This window comes from Asparagus officinalis, chromosome 8 (genome assembly GCF_001876935.1).
Source record: "Asparagus officinalis chromosome 8, Aspof.V1, whole genome shotgun sequence".
NCBI classification, from domain to species: domain Eukaryota; kingdom Viridiplantae; phylum Streptophyta; class Magnoliopsida; order Asparagales; family Asparagaceae; genus Asparagus; species Asparagus officinalis.
Genome location: NC_033801.1, coordinates 35391849 through 35411206, shown reverse-complemented (window position 1 = coordinate 35411206; position 19358 = coordinate 35391849). Strand labels below are relative to the sequence as shown.

The 19358-nt window shown below is 37.8% G+C and overlaps 2 protein-coding genes across 2 annotated transcripts; one reads left to right on the top strand and one right to left on the bottom strand.

The window, feature by feature from the left end:
- Positions 1-18306, top strand: LOC109822081 (probable ubiquitin conjugation factor E4). Its single transcript, XM_020388242.1, is given in 17 exon segments — positions 1-974; positions 6721-6925; positions 7013-7164; positions 7256-7349; positions 7351-7503; positions 8015-8167; positions 9965-10168; positions 10254-10366; positions 10463-10577; positions 10765-10854; positions 11004-11207; positions 11351-11446; positions 11934-12056; positions 12196-12288; positions 12404-12568; positions 17611-17700; positions 17807-18306. Coding segments are annotated over 17 exon segments (3081 nt in total). The 5' UTR covers positions 1-129; the 3' UTR covers positions 17993-18306.
- On the bottom strand, positions 18432-19256 carry LOC109822086 (nodulin-related protein 1-like). The gene has a single exon (XM_020388252.1). The coding sequence runs from the start codon at positions 18991-18993 to the stop codon at positions 18598-18600; it is 396 nt and encodes a 131-aa protein (XP_020243841.1). The 5' UTR covers positions 18994-19256; the 3' UTR covers positions 18432-18597.

Sequence of the window (19358 nt, the reverse complement as noted above, 5' to 3'; positions counted from 1 at the left end):
GTCTAAAATCTACCGAAAGCCCCAAGGAATTAGGTCCTTCGGGTCCTCGTTCCTCCTCTAAACCCTACTCTCAAAATTCCTTCATGTAAAAAAAATCCCCAAATCCCCCTAATCCCAAAAAATCTCACAATGGCGACCAAAAAACCCCAGCGATCCCCCGCAGAGATCGAAGACATAATCCTCCGCAAAATCTTCCTCGTTTCTCTCACAGATCCCCAACCCTCCGACCCCAAAGTCGTCTACTTGGAGCAAACCGCCGCTGAGATCCTCAGCGAGGACAAACCCTTGCTCTTGTCAAAAGACCTAATGGAGCGCATCCTCATCGATCGCCTCTCCGGCGACTTCCCCTCCGCCGATCCCCCCTTTGCGTACCTCGTCGGCTGCTACCAGCGCTCTGTCGACGAGCTCAAGAAGATCTCGGCGATGAAGGACCCGGCGGTCCGGTCGCAGATCGAGGCTGCGGTGAAACAAGCGAGGAAGGTGGTAGCTTCTTACTCGAGAATTCACGTTGGAAACCCTGATGTGTTTGTTGCTGGAGCGGGGAAAGGCGGAGCTGCGCCGAGCTCGGAGCTGTTGGGCTTGATCTTTTCGGAGGTTGCGAGCCCCATGGATGGGGAGAGCAGTTTGGCTTCGGAGCTGAGGTCGCCGCCGGGCTTTGTTGATGAGTTCTTTAGGGAGGGGGATTACGATAGTTTAGAATTGGTGTTGAGGGATTTGTATGAGAAGTTGAGGGGGAGTGTGGATAGGGTTTCTGCATTGGGGAACTTTCAGCAGCCATTGAGGGCTTTGGTGATGTTGGTCAAGTATCCAAACTGTGCGAAGGCGCTGGTGAATCACCTGAGGTGGATTCCGAAGGAGAAGTATCCGTGGGTCGGGGAAGGGAGAGTGATGGAGGTTATGAGCGTTTTGGGGGCTTTTCTGCATGTAAGCGCCCTGCCGGATGTTAGGGAGTTCAGAAGCAAACCGGATGTCGGGTCAGTTGTTTTCGATTACAAAGTTGGAAGCTGTAATTGCTACCGATTATTATCTTTACTTTTATGTACAGTATTACTTTATCCACTTATGTCTGTGATCTCCTCTACACCATCTAGTTATCTTCAATACACTTACCAGTTTTTCGGTATAACCGATAATAATCAGGAGATTCAGGACAAATCATTTAGGCGTGACTGACTAATATTTTCCAGAGTTGAATTTATTTTTCTATGACAAGCTTTTCGGCTAGCTTCCTAGTCTTGCAAATATTGAGGACTCCTATCTCTTATGGATAGTTTGGGTAGATTTTTTTAAGAGCGAAGGAAAGGGATGAGAAATTTAGAATGTTTGCCATCAAAAGGTTGTGTTTGTTTACAATTCTTAATTAGCAATGGGTATTTTTAAATTAGGAACCTTTTTCCCATACACACTTACAATACTAACCATTGTGAAAGGGAAAAAAGTTGAAACATATTATCTTGAAGAGTTACGAATGTAGTCTTTAAGAAAACCAATCACTGAAGAGCTAAAACCAAGGTTTTAAATATCAAATATGAGGGAAATATCAGATTGCGGATATCGAGAAAATATCGGGAACATGTGGTAAATAGCGGAATGTTATAATGAATATTTTAATATATATTGTAATGCACTAAAATGTAATCTCAACATACTTAATGAAATCTAAGCGTACAAAATATAAATAATATATGTTTAGGCTCACTACTCAACCTTGTGAAACAAATAAAAGTACAGATCAATGTTGCAACATTTCTTCTGAATTTTTAGGGCAAAATGTCATTTGATATAATGGGAAAATCATGGTATCTCACCTAAAAATTGCCAAGCGCGGTATAATGTTTTGCGACAAGCCATATAAAAGGATATATCGGTCAACATATCGGCTGATATATTGCCCATATTGGGGATATATCGTCCAAAATAGCCCAAAAGCGTTAAATGATACTTAGAGACCATGTTGGTTGCGGCTAGCCCTGTAAAAGGATATTATCGGGCCATGTCAGGGTATTTAAAACAACGGCTAAAACTCTTATGCCTTGTTCGGTATGTGGGAAATGGATCAAGTGAGAATGGAATGAAGCAAGGAATGGAAGGGAATGAATGTGAGAATAGAATGCTCATTTCTATTCTCACATTTGGGTGCGATTAGAGAATGAAGTGGGAATACAATTCTTTTTATTTTTAGTCAAATGGGGTTGTCTTGGGGAAAATTTTATTAATTACCCATACTAAAAATATGCCCAAAGTAGCCAACTGATCATGCACCCAATCTCTCTTTAGAAAAGAATCTTACTCCCCGGTTTGTTTCATCTTGCCCTTCAACCTCTTTGCTAGCTCTGGATCACTAGTGGTTCGAAGATCCACCACATGAGGGAGGAGAGACGATTTCATCATTTTCTTCATCCCTTGGCCTCGTCGAATGTAGTTCTTCTTCTAAGTCTATTGTGTGCCTTTTCTTAGCTTGTTTCTTCTTCGATTTAGCATCAATCACATCTTTTACCCTCAACTTATCTTTTTCACTAACCTTCAAAGTTCAAACACGGTCTGGTGTCCTCCCTTTGTCATGTAAGATACTTCTTAAATCGATGGATCCTCGCATTCACCTTATGTCCACATAGTTGGCATTGTACAATATTCAAATTGTTTGGGTCCGGACAAAATCTGAATTCCCAATTGATGTCTCTTGAGTTCCTTCTCTCTTTCACGGGGGGTATGGGGAGAGTGGGGGAACTCGTAGACTCCTTCGGAGGAGCACTCGATGTTCTGAATTACAACAGGTAAACAAACAACCAATTCATGGATTACAACCAAATCATGACAAACTAAAGTATTAAAATATGTAAATAACCAAATAGTTTTAACAATAATTTATGGTAAAATGTTATCAATTAACTTAACTCGCTATGCAACAACTAGAAATCAAGTTACTGTTAACTTAAGTAACTTTAAGTTTAACATTAACTTAAGTTTTAAGTTACTGTTAACTTAAACTTAAGTTAGAACTTAGAAGTAACTTAAGTTTTTATTAATTATCCGTACTAAAAATAAAAAGATTTGCATTCCTTCACCATTCTCTAATTGCCCCCAAATATGAGAATGAAAATGAGCATTCTATTCTCACACACATTCCATTCCATTCATTGCTTTATTCCATTCTTATTTGATCCAATTCTCGTATACCAAACGAGGTGTACGAGTTTTAGCTCTTTAGCGATTGGTTTTCTTAAAGGCTACATTAGTACCTCTTCAAGGTAATCTCTTTCAACTTTTTTCCCTTTTGACACGGTTAGTATTTTAAGCGTGTATAGGAAAAAGATTTCTAAGGTGCTAGCTTAGATTCAATCTAAAGATGCACCTTCAGACCTTTGTTATATGCAATCAATTTACTTAATCCACTTTGTTCATTTCGTTTTATATGTTCTGGATGGTATACAAGCAAAAAATTAGGCATGTCGGGCTACAGTTACTCATGCATCAAATGATTGTAAAATTAATGATTTTATGGCAATACAATTAAAAAGACAATGAAAAGGTTGTACTTAGAAGTATTAAAACATCATGATTTTTGTTTTATAGATGTTTTGAGATATTTAGATCATGATGAATTGAGCGGATCATCCATTGGAATATTTCAATCCATGAATTAAGAGATGCATCCTTAGATTGAATCTAAGGTGACACTTTTCCCTCCCTATATATTTTTGCCACCAAAAAATAATTTTGGACTACCGATGACAGTGACACCTTTCGTAATTTTGAGCTGTAAGTATCTCTCTCAGATACTTCGGTTTTAGGATACACAATCTGGCAACTGTTCCACACCTAATTTTGTAAATAAGTCAAACTCTGAAGAATGAAGTAGTGGTATTTAAGGAAATAACCTGAATAAAAACTGATATTTAAGAACAGTTAAAGTCTATCACTAATTATTTCTAGCTATTTCATTTTTCTTGCCCTTTATTCTTCGAAGAAGATAAGATACGTACATTTCTTTTTCTTTTTTTTCCATTCCTTACAAATCCTCATAAATAAATTTTGATTATTTACTTTTCCGAATTCTATCTACACTTTTTCTCTAGTTTGATATAGTTTGATATATCTTGGTAGACACCTATAGCTATGTGCGCTAGGTAAAATCTGTTAATAGTTCGATATATCTTGGTAGGCACCTATAGCTGTGTAGATTGTTGCTTAGACCTTTTCCATTGCGTAGAGATTCATGTTATCGAAGGGGCTGTTTGGTTCAATCATTTTTTTAAGAAATAGAGAGGAATAGGATTGATATCTGTTGGCATGCCCAAAAGTTTTTCCAACCATTTCCTATTCCTATGTTTGGTTCAGATAAAAGGGTTTATAGAAAAAAGTTTCTATGAAGTGGAGGAAGTGGGGATTTTTTATGGAAAGCCACATCCTCTCTATTTAGGAGGAAATGGGTGGATTTTATGGAAAGCCCAAAATTTCGTAATTATTTATTGCCGCATCCCCTTTCTCCCTCTTTTCCTCATAATTTTTCATAATTAAAAATTGCCTCATCATGTTTCTGTAAATGTTCCTTTCCCATTTTTTTACTCATGAACCAAACACAAGATTTCAAATAAAATAGCTTTTGTGTTTCTATAAAATAATTGTTGGAAAGTTATGGAAAAGCTTTTTTAGTACCCTTTTCCTATTCCTTTTCTTTTACCAAATGAACCAAACAGGCCCTAAGTGAAGAAGTAGGTTTATTTCTATGAGAATTTAACACATCTCTTCTGGCACAGTTCTGATAGGGACCGCAAAATCTGTCTTTCTGAGAGAAATCTATAGTGTAAGGGAAAACAAGGTGAGAAACAGGGATAATGTTGAGTCAAGGTTTTTATTATTATTCAAGATTCCATCATATGATGGTTCCATGATCTTTTATTTACAGCCCTGCTCTTCTAGAAAGAAAAGAAAAGGAAAGAAAAATTATGACATTCCCTAAAAGGAACTACCGGTAAAAGGACAGTATAAACTTCTAAAATGTTTGACTAACTAATGGACTGCCAAAAAAACCAATCTAACTCCTAATTGATCTCCAATCAGACCTCCGTGAAATCTTCCATTAGGGGAAACATCCAGAGCCTTCACAAAATAACAAAATTTCCTCTATGTCCAGCCAAAGTTATCACAATCAGATCTCTCCATGTAGGCCAAAGCTGTATCATTCACCCCATAAATATATGAACTAGTCCTCGAATTATCGCCGTCTTTTCCTGAAGATTGTCCTCTGTAAGATACAAATGTTTGATATTGAACATATATGAAGATTACAAATGACCGGACCGCTTCAATTGATATCCATCGTCTCCAATCTTTTTCAAAATCTCACACGGACCAACCTTGGAATTATTCAACTTATTGTAATCCTTTATTAGGATTACCTACACTGTTATTAAAAACAGGATGATGACTATGCTTTGATAGCAGCAACTTCATACCTGGAAAATTTTATGATTAATTCTTTACTGATCATGAATCCCTCTGACTTCGTTCAGTCATCTTTCGCCTTCATATTGTGTCAGTATGTGAAATTAGAGCTGAATTTTGCACCCCCACTAAGATTGCTCGCGTCAACAATCGCAGAAGGACCCCTCATTGTACTGAGATTTTAGAACAGTAATAAGTGAACTCAGCTAGCTTATTCGGACCAAAGCTATGGGAGATACCTCTGTCATTTTCATCCTCAATCAATATCTTGTATCAAGGTCAGATCAGAATAAACCACAAAGAAGGTCTTGATCTAGCACATCAACTGGTCAATCAATGTTCCATATCTGAACCAAGTTCTTCTCATCAGGAGATAATTTTTCATGCATGCAAAGGAACTCGTCAATAAGTCCAGCAACTTCAATGAAATTAAAACAATCAGTAAATACTTTCTACTAACGAATATAAAGTCTTCTCTTGCCTTTGTCATAGAAGGGATATATATGATTTATGTATGCATACTCATGGTTCCCTTACAAAATAAAGTTCTCAAGATACTTTCTCTTGTATGAAAAAAGGCATATGATTTCATTGTTTTGCTTGCCGTGCTCAACGTAATCACCCAGGAAGAAACAACGTTAAGAAACAGTTTGTTTCTGGAGGTAACCCACCATATTCAAATAGAAATAGAAGGTCAGGATGCTGATCATGGGTATTTCCGAAGGGTATATCAGTGCATCTTTGGGATACAAGTCTCTTTTTATATTTTCCTTCCACTGTGGGTTAATAGGGAAGTGTGTATATATATGTTGCACTTAGACATTATAGCTGTGTAGATCATTGTTTGCTTTTTTCCATTGCTCAGGCCTCTGTGTTGATCTAAGTGAGCAATATGGTTATTTCTATTGAAGTTAAATGCATCACTTCACATCTGTTCGTCATTATGTTCCTTTGACAAAATGCTTCAACACAGTTTTCATATCTCCATGATCATTTAAATGATGATTTTCAAACATTACATCCATAAGGCACACAGTATGTTTCCCAGGATCCTAACCATGAAACTTTTATCATTGAGCAAGCAATTTATTTGGTAGTGTAGCCTGATTTGCAAGCAACATGGACAATGTTTTGGTTCTGCATGCGTAAACATTATCATAATGTAGATATGCCCATGTATAATGCTTCAACAGAGATATAATTAGTACACATATGTTAAGATTGATATGGATTTTCATTTTGTCAATATTTATTTTTTATTTTACATCTTAACAGCCAGCAGTGCTTCTCAGAGTCATCAACTCGAAGACCAGCTGATTTATTGTCATCATTCACAACAATCAGAAGCGTGATGAATATTTTATATGACGGCTTAGCAGAAGTTCTCCTCACACTCCTTAAAAGTGTAGATACGCGAGAAAAAGTTATGGATTATCTTGCAACTGCAATTATGAAAAACTCATCGAGGTCTCGCATGCAGGTATTTTGAAACAATGTAATCATGAAGGGATTCTGTAGTTTGTACACAAGATTTAACCTCTGTTCTCTTCTCTAATTCTGTTCCCAGGTTGATCCGATGCAGACTGCAAGTTCCGGCATGTTTGTCAATCTTAGTGCAATAATGCTTCGGTTGTGTGAACCCTTTCTTGATGCAAATGCGTCAAAGCGAGATAAAATTGATCCAAATTATGTATTTTTTAACAACCGCTTAGATTTAAAGTAAGTTTCTTTTTTCAATTTTCTCTATCGTCTCTTAGCTTAATCACATCCATTGATTGATATCTAATCTGTGGTTAAATATGTCCATTAGGGAATTGACTGCTATATGTGCATCATCAGAAGAAGTGACTGCATGGATAGGAAAATAAAAAACGGCAAGACGCATGAACATTGCATGGCAAAACTGTTGAAGGAAGCCATGCACTGCAACCCATTGAAGCCACAACCTCCACGGGAAAGGATAAATATTCGTTTATTTGTGAATGCTTCTTTATGACTGCAAGAGCACTAAATTTGGGACTAATGAAAGCACTTTCAGATTTCAAACATATAGTCCAAGTATGTCATGCAAAATTTCTTTTTTCTTTTTTCTTTGTTTTTCCCGATCTAGTTTGCTTTGCCCTTTGCTACCTGTATTTTCTGGTGATTAATCTTTGTTCAGAGTACCATATATTTCATCATTGTCTATCTAAAAAGGTTGTATGTCCTTTCCAACTTTTGGAAAGAGCTATATGTAGTGACTAGCACAACTTCTTTTTGTGTGCGCGCGCCCCTGTGCGTGTGTGTAAAGTGTTCCCTTCGAGAGAGGTGGGAGGAACCCACCATTTTAGCAAGGGAAAAGCTGGAAATACTTCACTTCTCCTCTAAAGGAAAACTTATTTTTATAAAGATAGTTGCAAATTTTTTTACATCAATGAAGCTTATCATGTTTTGTGATTATTTACAAAGCTATTCAAATTTGAATCAAGATGGCTTTATAAATGAAGATTTTCTTTTTCAAGAAATCATTATTACACCTTTTCAGTTTATTTTTGAGCTAACAAATCCTTTTTCGATAAATAAATCATAGGATTTGTCAAGGCATGAAGATGATCTGTCCACCTACAAAGCCATGAGAGATCAAGGAGCTACTCCACAACTAGAGGAGAATATTAAGCGTTTGGAGAAAATTATTGAAATCTTGTCACAACAGAAACTCTGCTATGAAGCTCAGATACTAAGGGTATGATCTGTTGGAACTGTTGTCCTTTTTAATCATCTGTTAATAGTTCAATTACTTTAATCCATACTCCACTGGTTTCACACCTTATGTATTTCACTTTAAAGAAGAAAAACTAGTCCCCCGTTCTTGATTCCTGGTTGTTGCTACGGGGACATGTGTGCTTCAGTGCTTTACCTTTCTTTACCTACAAGCACCTATAGATGTTTCACTGTTTTATCAACATAGTTTCATGGGCAACAAAGAAGAGTACACAGTTCTTGATGGCATTAATAGTAAAACCCATTCATGGTTATGTAGTTTACTTGCTTGATTAAATCAGTTACAGTATGAATCTTAGTTTTGGATTGAACGATTTTCTAGAGAGCTCCAATGTTGCTTTACAGGTTCATCCACATTCATCCTTTAATACAACAGTTCAATAACTTGATTAAATTATTTACTTTGTCTTAATCTCTTTGCTTTGGTGTTTGCTGTTTGCCATAAATATTTATTTATGGAAGAGCTGTTTTCTGCATGAAATATTAATAATTTCTGGGTATAGCTGTTCTGGGTTGCTTCTGAGGAGCTTTACTTTTTGTATCCGGATTAGATTTTATGTTTATCAAAGTTGTATCTGTTCTCAGAGATTGATACGAAGCAGTACTCTGTCCGAAAGAATTCATCATTAAGTCTGATGATGTGACCAACCCTTCACCCCCTTCCCCAACCCCACATGAAAAGAAACCAAATTGTTAGATATGGATAAACAAGAAGGTTAAGTGATCAAATTCCCCTATACGGTTGAACAAAGACTTTTCAAGCTGATATAAAGGTGAAATGCTTATGTGATGTGGACAATAAGGTGCCCTTTTATAATACCTCTGTAAATTTTTTTTGAGTTACAACCAATATCTGAAGAAGCTTTTTTGAAACTCGCTTCAAAATTTTTTGAGGGCTAAACTCTTCGAAACTCAAGAGTGAAGCTATTTATCCATTGGAGCTTACACCTCATCACTTAAAGCATAATCAAAGCGTGCGCTTCGCGCTTCATAAAGTGCTTTTCTTTTGAAGTGCATGTTGTAGACGGAGTAGAAAGATATAAAAGGATTTTTGACTAACATTAAAATGCCCCTATATATTTTCAATATAACCATGTGATTGTAAATAAAATATATATGTTATGCATGTAGCCTAGTTTATTGTGATTCATTTCCATACTTCACATATTTAATTCTTATTTATAAATCAGGACATGAATGTATATATTTGTAAATTATTACACCAGTATATATTATATGTTCATAATTTTTAAAAATTTAAAATTAAAATACTTTTAACCCATGAAGCTTATGCCTTATGCTTTGAAGCTTACGCCTTGCTTCATCAAAGGGTCTAGCGCTTTGTTTTGCGCTTCCACTCTTCTAAACATTGGTTACAACAGTGCCATTGAATGTGCTTATTGGTTATACCTCGTTGCATTGGGTGTATGAGTAGGAGTTGGTGATTATATTCGTTCTCGTAGGTGTAAGGATTCGGGTGAGGAAAGGAAATTATGCTGTTCTGTGTCCTGTAGAATTGTTCTGCAATGCAGTAAATTTTCTTTTCTGATCACAAATCTGAAGTATTGCTTTTGCATGTCCTTTTCATTTTATAGTTCTTACGGACAGCCATGGAATGTCTTATATTCATTACTTTCTTTGTGATATAGGTATGATGTTGTGCTATGTTTTGATATTTCAAAATGAGAGTTAAATATTTTCTTAGAATAACTATAATTTTAACATTAGTATTATATATCTAATGCATCCATTGTTAAAGGATGGGGCACTACTTCAACGTGCACTATCTTTTTACAGGTTAATGGTTGTATGGTTGGTCAGCCTTGTTGGCGGGTTCAAAATGCCTTTGCCGTCAAACTGCCCCATGGAATTCGCATGCATGCCAGAGCATTTTATTGAAGACAGCATGGATTTGCTTATTTTTACTTCTCGAATACCTAAAGCTTTGGATGGGTTTGTACTGGTGAGCTCCTTCTCTTCTGTTCGACATTTTTCACTGTTTTTCTCATCAAGAGATTAACGATTCTCATTTTCTAATTTGGCCCCAGGATGACTTTTTGAGTTTTATTATCATGTTCATGGCAAGCCCCTCTTATGTCAAAAATCCTTACTTGAGAGCAAAGATGGTTGAAGTGTTGAATTGTTGGATGCCAGAAAGAAGGTAATATCATGTAGCTTGTGCATATGCGTATTTCAGAATATGTATTCAGTAAAATTCGTTTGAGGGCTTTTAACTATTATAATTATCACCTTGCAGTGGTTTATCCTCCATAGCGTCACTTTTCGAAGGACACCAGCTATCTCTTGATTATTTAGTTCGAAATCTTCTTAAACTTTATGTGGACATTGAGTTTACAGGTTCTCATACACAGGTAAATGGTCTTTTGTTTGACTGGTGTATTAATGCTTCAAATATTATTCTTGCTCCAATGCTCCAATATTATAGGAGGAAACTATCTGCTTCTTCTTCTTCTTCTTTTTCCTTTTTTTAATGGAACAAAATGGCTGCTTTAGTTCTGGATTTTTCACTCAGGGTCTTACTAGTCATGCTTTTTGCAGTTCTATGACAAGTTCAATATCCGCCATAATATTGCTGGGCTTTTGGAGTATCTGTGGAATGTTCCTAGCCATCGTAATGCATGGAGACAGGTTGGTCATATGACTTCTTGATGCGTGAATTATGCAATGTATACAGTGTTTCATACTTTCTGCATCAAAGCATCGAGTAATATTGAGGCATTGAGCTCACATCTTCATTCTCCATCTTTGATTTATTATATTTTCTGTTAATGACACAGATTGCAATAAAAGAGGAAAAGGGAGTTTATCTGAATTTTTTGAATTTCCTCATCAATGATAGCATCTTTCTTCTTGATGAGAGCCTAAATATTATTCTTGAGCTTAAAGGAATAGAGGCAGAAATGTCCAATTCTGCTGAGTGGGAACGAAGACCAGCACAAGAGAGGGAGGAAAGATTGCGCCTATTTCATTCACGGGAAAACGTGAGTTCAATATCTTTGTATTGAACATGTTTCAATTCAGTAAACCCTTTTATGTGCAGTCTTATATATTCCACACTTGATATGGTATTTTCTAGTGGATAATAGATGGGTTATCTTACACTTCAGCTATTTGTCATATCCAGATAGTCCGTTTTGACATGAAGCTGGCAAATGAAGATGTCGGGATGCTAGCATTCACATCTGAACAAATTCCTGCTCCTTTCCTTCTTCCGGAGATGGTAATAACTTCGAATCATGCGATTAGTGAGATTAATCCATTAATTATGAGATTACTTATCTCCCCTCACAAGCAATTATTTTGGTATTATTGGTTTAGCATCTTATACATTTTATTGATAGAAAGTAAACCCACATCCAAGGAACCAATTAGAAATACTGCATGAGAAGTTTGAGTCCAGATCTGCTTCATAAACTGAATGGAGTTTGACTGCCACAAAGCAAATTGAATTGCATCAAACTTAGTTGTCATACTGATTGTCCACTTTCACCAACAAAATAAAAACTAGTTGGGAGGCATTAACAGTTTCAGTTGAAACTTGAAGCTTTTTTCCATTTTACTTCCTGAATCATAATAGTCCAACATTTCATTTTGGAAGTTCACAACTGTTACCTGATTACATTTCATGGTCTTTGTTTTTAGTTACAAACAGCTTAAACATTTCTGTATTACTTTTTGGAAATAATAATAAATTCCTTTCATTTCAGGTCGAACGGGTGGCAAGCATGCTAAATTACTTTCTCTTACAACTTGTTGGTCCTCAACGAAAATCTCTTACTGTAAAAGATCCTGAAAAGTACGAGTTTAGACCTAAGCAGCTGCTAAAGCAAGTTAGTATCACTTTCACCTGGTTCAATATATTCTAATTTTTCTTTAACTTTGTTTTATATGTTTAAAATTCTACTTTCTTTTGATTCCTCTGAATGGAGACTGATTCTTTTTATGTTGTTTCTAATGGATTATGGCAAGATTGTCGAGATTTATGTTCATATTGCAAGAGGTGACGGGGATAACATTTTTCCTGCTGCAATCTCAAAGGATGGTCGATCTTATAATGAGCAGGTATTTCTATCAGGAATCTTGTGACATTGTCCAATATTGATGTTCTACCTTCAAAAAAAACATTTTTTTTGTTTGGGGTGGGTGGGGGGGGGGGACTGTTATGGATACATTTCAGCTATTTACTGCTGCAGCTGATATCCTTTGGAAGATCGGTGGAGATGGAATGATTATTCAGGATTTTGTTCAGCTTGGAGTTAAAGCCAAAACTGCAGCTTCTGAAGCAATGGATGCTGAGGCCATTCTTGGGGATATACCTGACGAGTTTTTGGATCCTATCCAGGTAATTGTATTTTTTAAGTGAGACTCAACAAAATGCATTAATCTTTCCTTTGACTATACACTAGTAACTAGGTTGCAGAAGTTATGTAATACATTCTTTCTTAGACACTTCGATTAAGGAAAGCTCAAGCATGATTCAGCATCAAACATGCCACTTGTTGATTGCTTTATCAATTTTTATCTAGCACTTAGTCGGGTTGATCACCTGATTGGTAGGTGTTTTCATTGTCAATATCTTGCAGTCTCAAGTTAGTCGTAGGAGAAATTAAACATTCCCCTTTTGAAATTAGATTTTCTGTAAGCATGCATTAGAATTGAGAATAGGAAGCATTAATATAATTTTATCACGATCCTATAATTTGTTATTAATTCGACGTTAACCTGATTGGTATCTTAACCAAGGATGACGATGGGGCTTATAGCCATGTGAGAGGCTACTATAGAACTTTGAAGATCAGTTGGCAGTTGGATGACGATGGGGCTTATAGCCATGTGAGAGGCTACTATAGAACTTTGAAGATCAGTTGGCAGTTGGTTTGCCTGTCATTAGTTGTATAGTTCAGGCAGCAAAGGACTAGACATTTTGCTACAGGAATTACTTCCTTGATGTAGAAGTGGAGGAGGTAATTAGCAAGGTTTTAAATATCGGATGTCGGGTTCATGTCGGATGGCTGAAATCCATATCGGATAGCGGAAATCGGGGATATATCGGGGGACATTGACTAAATATCGGATTGTCATATCGGGTAGTGCACATATGTATAATATCATGTCCTAAATGTAATCTAAGCATTCATAAATTCAATATAAGCATACTTTATAAATTCTATAGACTAAACATATAAAAAAATAAATAATATATGGATTTGGGTTCATAAATTTTTTCTATCGGGTTCATAATGAACCCTTAAACATGAGAACGAGTCAAACGGGTTTGGGTATTTATCACTAAACCCAAACCCGATAACAAAAAACAGATCTTAAAAAAAGTACCATATCGGTCGATTTTTCAAAGCTAAAAAATAGGCCGATATGCCCGATATGACCCTGATATTTTCGATTTTGCCCTGAAAACCGATATACGAGTTAAAAACGTCCATGTCGTGTCGGTCAAGCCCTCAAACCGATATGTCGGCCGACATGTCGGACATATCGGCCGATATTTAAAACCTTGGTAATTAGAATGCATTCTGAACAGCTTATGTGGAATTTGTCTATGTTGTTCCCACAAGAACAATGGATGCAATAATGACAGACTCTAGGGTTTGAGTTTATTAATACTAGTTTAAGTATACATGCATAATTCACATGACGAAAAAGGAGAACTTATGAAGAATTGTAGTTTATTAAAAGATGTATCTACATCTATCATGACAAATTATACACACATGAAAAAGCTTGAACTGATTGCGTACAACCACATAATCTATCTAGTTGGGATTAAGTCAGACATTTATGTGCATGAATGTGCATTATGGTCGAACCAAAGCTGCTTTGCTCGCAACACACTTGGTCTTGTATGCGCTACTTGGTTGTGCACACCATATTGTGTTGTGCACGCTGCTTACTGATTGAATCACTATTGCACTGTTGCACTTGCTCGGTTGAATTGCCATGCGCCAGTAGCTCACTTCTCAATCAAATTGCCATGCACCAACGCATGCACAGTTGCACTTGCTTAGTCATGTCCCCACACATCATTGCATGCATCGTTCCACTTGTGTGGCCCTCATGCCACATACCTTTACACTTGCTCAGTTACATCACCACGGACCATCATCGCACATTGTTGTACTTGCTAGACCATGTCTTCATCACATGCACTTAGTTGCGCAACACAAACCATCACTCTCACTCTTTTCTGTCACCACGCACCATCACCATTGATCGCCCTCAATCGCTTCGCTACACACCTTGCCATTGACACTCCCTTTCGGTCGTGTAGCACATGCCATGTGCAAGGGAGCTTGATCACATACAGTCAAGTACACTTGATCACACATGTTATGCAAGAGTGCACTCCATCGAACTGATAGAGCGTACTCAGTTGCATATGTCCTGTGGGAGATTGGCCGTGCACCCTTGATTGCATGCATTTTGGAAGACAGTGCTTGGTTCCTGAGAGTAAGCATGCATGGCTGCATGCACCACGTGCGAGTAGCACTAGATCACCTGAACGAGTGAGCTCGATCGCTTGGAAGGTGCTATGATTGCATGCACAACATGAAAGTAGCACCTGGTCCAGTGTTATCTCAGGTGCACTGAAGCGATTGCCTTGGGCAGTGTGTGCTTCAAGGCACTGGAAATGCACCTCTCTTGAGGTGCGTGGCGCATCTCACAAGTGAGATGCACGCCTCGGTGCACCTCATTATTTACAATTCTCCAACTGTTTTTACTGCATCTTCTTATTCCTCCTCTCTTGCCTTCTCTTCTGCCTTTGTTTCCTCATTCTCTTTCTCCTTTTCCCCCATATTATTGTCTACTCCATCTTTTTTCTGACTGTTCCATTTTTTTCTCTTGTTATTATATCTGAAAGATTAGAACATTGATTAAGAAGTCACAAACTATTATTCCAGATATTATGACATCAATTATTAACAATGTTAGTGATTATGAATGTATGATTTCATAGAAAATGTGCTCTTATATTTTTCAATGTGATTAATTACTAAAAATATGCAATTGTAGAGTTAAATTGACATTAACACTCTTTTAACTAGTGCTAAGATTAGGGACTAAGATCCTATTTTGTGATTTGAAAGGTGAGGTTATTATCTCGGCATATTTTTCCTACCAAAAATCGTAAACATGTTGCCTGTTTGATTTGATGTATCTATCAAATAATTTTGTTTGTGCTATGTGCCTCACTTCACTAAGGAGCACACATTGCCTGGCGGCTTGCTGTATAATATGCATAAGGGGACTTTGCACCCTGCATTGCGCCTTGCGCCTTGATAACACTGACCTGATCACCCAACCGAGTGCACTCGATCACGTGCACAAGGCACACACAACCAGTAGCATGTGACTAGACATGCGCCTTTTCAAGCCCACATGTTTGTTGCTGACTCCGACTATTGGCCACCCTGCTACAGGTACACCTCTTAGTGTTGGAGCAATTGATCTCTTTTTTTTCCTTTTTTGGGTTGGGGGGTGCATGGGAAGGGAAGATGGGATTGTGCCGGTGTGGAGGGGAACATTGACAAAGACGAGAAGAATGAAATGAATCTGAACCAGCTTGGAGTATTGAATCTTTGACATAGTGACGATGACATCAGTGTGAAAAGTCGGACGAGAGCTTAAAGAAGAGGAGTAGGACGATGATTAGTTCTTTTTATTTGGGTGTTGACTGGGGTGATAGTACGATTTGCAAGGCTTCCAGAGAATTGAGAGACATGACAATTAAACAAATGCAATTAAGTCTATAAAGATGATTTAGGAACACAAATAGCATATAACCTAACGTGCAAAGGAGGGGAAAAAAAAGAGATGCAGAATGTAACTACCAACTACAAAATTTTAAGTTACAACTTGACAAATGCTTAGCTAGAATTGTAGTAATTATTGTTGAGTTTGAGACCACATTGGAAATTTAGAAGTTACATATGAGCTCACAAAGCCTAAAGAGTATAGAACAATCAGAATCAAACCCCCTTTAATTTGAACTTTGCCAAAGGACCTTCGAGTTGTGATTTTCTAATAGTAGTCTCAGGTTATGCTTTGTGAAGAATGACACCAAAGAACTGATGTATCGAGGACACGGATCAACGCAGCTTTCAATAATATTTGGGAGTCAACACCGGAGTAGCCATGGTCAAGTGGACTGTGGGTAGCACTCAAGATCCTCCTTAGGTGGCGGATGAGTGTCTAAAACCTTCTCAACACTAATGGCATGTGAGGAAGCTCGGTTCAGTCTCCATTTATTTGATGAGAGTGAGGGCAGTGATGTTGGTGAAGAGGACCTCAAGTCACTCAACTAGGTTTGGTGGCGAAATCGGATGCTGGGTGAAGCGCTGGCAGCAAGGTTGATGGGGTCGGCCAAGCTCTAGGTTTATTCAGGTTCAAGTAGAGGAAGACAATGCAGATCAGGAAAGAGGAATAATGGATGTTTTGTGGGGCCAGGTGGGAAAGCTGAAGGGTAAAGAGGGGGGAAATAATTTGGGAATTAGACCGGCTTCATGCACAATTGCTTAACAATGGGATCACTAAAAAATTCTCAAAGCAAACATCATCTTTATTCATCAAATCTCTCTGCCTTAATGCAGCCATACATCTGTATTTATTGAACTAATCAAAAGAACCACTGTCCTTAATAAAATTTTTATCAATAACAACTTCTAACTTAAATAAAATCTGAAGTATATCTAAACTAAGAATGTTGATGTCACATGCCTCCTGACTAGATACATGTCAGAGTAATCAGATCCCGATCACAATTGCTTTTCAGGAAAAATATCACCTAGGATTAGAGTTCCCTAGAGATCTGGCTCTGATACCATGTGATGGAAATTGAACCTCTCTCTGAGACAGAGTCGGGTTTTCATTATAGGAGGCAAATGTACAGCTACGTATATTAAAGTTGGACTAAAACACCCTTGTCTAACTTTCTACTAACCACTATAATGACCATAGCTCCCTCTAAATCCTCCTTTCCTTTCTGTACATATCTACATATCAGCAGCACAAGGACAAAAAGAGGAATGTTTTACCTAAGAAAAAATGTCAACAAATAGGATACTACATCAAAGCCTGAAGCTTCAGAACTGCTCTGCACCTATCTAATATACGCCTTAAGGAAAGTAATAATTATTTATGGACTTAATAATGTACTAAAGATTTCAAGCACTTTAGTTTGATTCACTTCATTATCCTTTTGGTTTTACTGATAGGGGAATTTCATAACCATTCTCTTTTCCTTGTAAATCACATTACTTGCATCTTTTAATTTTGGCAAACCAAAGTTTTGTATGGATAGTCAGTTTATATTTAGTAGGCACTCTTTAAGTAGTTAAAACATGCATTCTGATTAGCATCATCTTGCAGTACACTCTGATGAAGGATCCTGTCATTTTGCCCTCATCAAGGATGTCGGTTGATAGACCAGTAATCCAAAGACATCTGCTCAGTGACAATGTACGTTCTTTCTGGACCTTTTTCTTTTCTTTTCTTTTTTTCCGAAGCCATATATTTTACCTTGCTTGATTGGGTTGGATAACTTTTATTTATTTGTGTACTGCAGACTGATCCTTTTAATAGATCACATCTTACTCCAGACATGCTGATACCTGATGTCGAGCTCAAGGCAAAAATTGAAGAGTTTATCAGGTCCCAAGCTTCAAAGAGGACAAAATCCATGACCAATGCTGTGGAAGCAGGAGATTCTTCCAATGATGTGGTCGCTATGGTTACTGAACCCAGTGAATGAAATTCCTATGCTAAAGCTTCCTCTCATTAAGGTATAGCATGATGGTTCCCTGCATTTTAATGTTTTTGTATCCTTTAAAAAGGTGACCTCCCACCAAGGATGGATGTACTTGTACATATTATTTGCCTTTTGGGTTTCCCTTCTGAGAGTATGGGTGGGTTGGCTGATAGGTCTTCAGTAAAGGTGTCTAATTTGTTTTGTATAAACTTGATCCTAGTTGGGAAAGTTCGATGTGTCCATAGCACATAGCAATCTTATCTTTTAATTGTAAGATTGTCCAAGAGTAAATATGCATTTGACGTTTTTTTCGTTCACAATTGAGGGTCATGGTCAGCAACTATTCCTGCATCAATTCCCTCCCATTCATCATGAGTATGCGTTTATATCATTGATGTGATCAATACGAATGCCCGTCAACAAATGCTTTTATTCTCTAACGGATGACAAACAAAAAGAATTTTTTTCATAGAGCCCATCACTTCTCTGTAAGTATCAATTCTAAGCCATGCATACATCTGCTCAAAATGGATCACAAAGATGAGAAGCTCAACACATGAACGCCAGCGAAAATAAACACAAACTATTAATGACCAAGCAGACGAAAGTCAGCGCTTCTTGAGGACTCCTTCAGCCATCTGCACGTACTTACCAAATCCCCCCTCAGAATGAGCGCTCCCACCAGAATGCATCGAAGAAGGGTGGGAAGAAGCAGTGGTTGAATCAGCAGCAGAATGGGTCGCATTGTACTTGTGGAGGTAAGTCTCGGCTTTCTCCACGTACTTGCCATAGTTCTTCTCCTCTAGCTTCCCATAGTGAGAGGCAGCGCAGAGCAGGTCAGCAGCCGCATCAGCGACCCTTCCCTTGTCGACCTTGTTGCTCTCATGGCGAAGTGTAGATTTCGCTGCTTCGGCCACAACCCTTGCGCTTGAAAGAAGATCGCTAGGGGAGGCTTTATGCGCGTGATGCGCGCTTGGCTTTTGGTTGTGGCTCTGAGAATCCATAGGAAAGTGAGGAGGAGGTTGAAGAGGAGGAGAGAGGTTCTTTTTTTTTTTTAGCTTTTGGTTGAAGTTGGGGAGACGTAGGCAAACAAATGGTGGACAGCTTGTGTATATAATTGGCCGAAGCGTGTGAAGGAACCTGGTGCCTTCGCGAGAGTGGAAATCAGAGGAGGAATGGTGAAAGAAGCTTCCGGCTGACGTGTTGATAATTTGCGTATTTGTGTGGTTTTGAGCGTGTTGATTACAGCCGTTTTGAATGGGTAAAATGCCCGTGTTAGAAAGGACCATGGCTGGTGAGGATTTTGCGAAGGGAGTCCACTCATTTATGGATGATGAGACTTGGCAGTTGGGTGCGGTCCGGGTCCAAC

What these genes read in the sequence shown, in the direction of transcription:
- LOC109822086 (XM_020388252.1), bottom strand. Translation starts at nt 18,993, where the DNA reads ATGGATTCTCAGAGCCACAACCAAAAGCCAAGCGCGCATCACGCGCAT.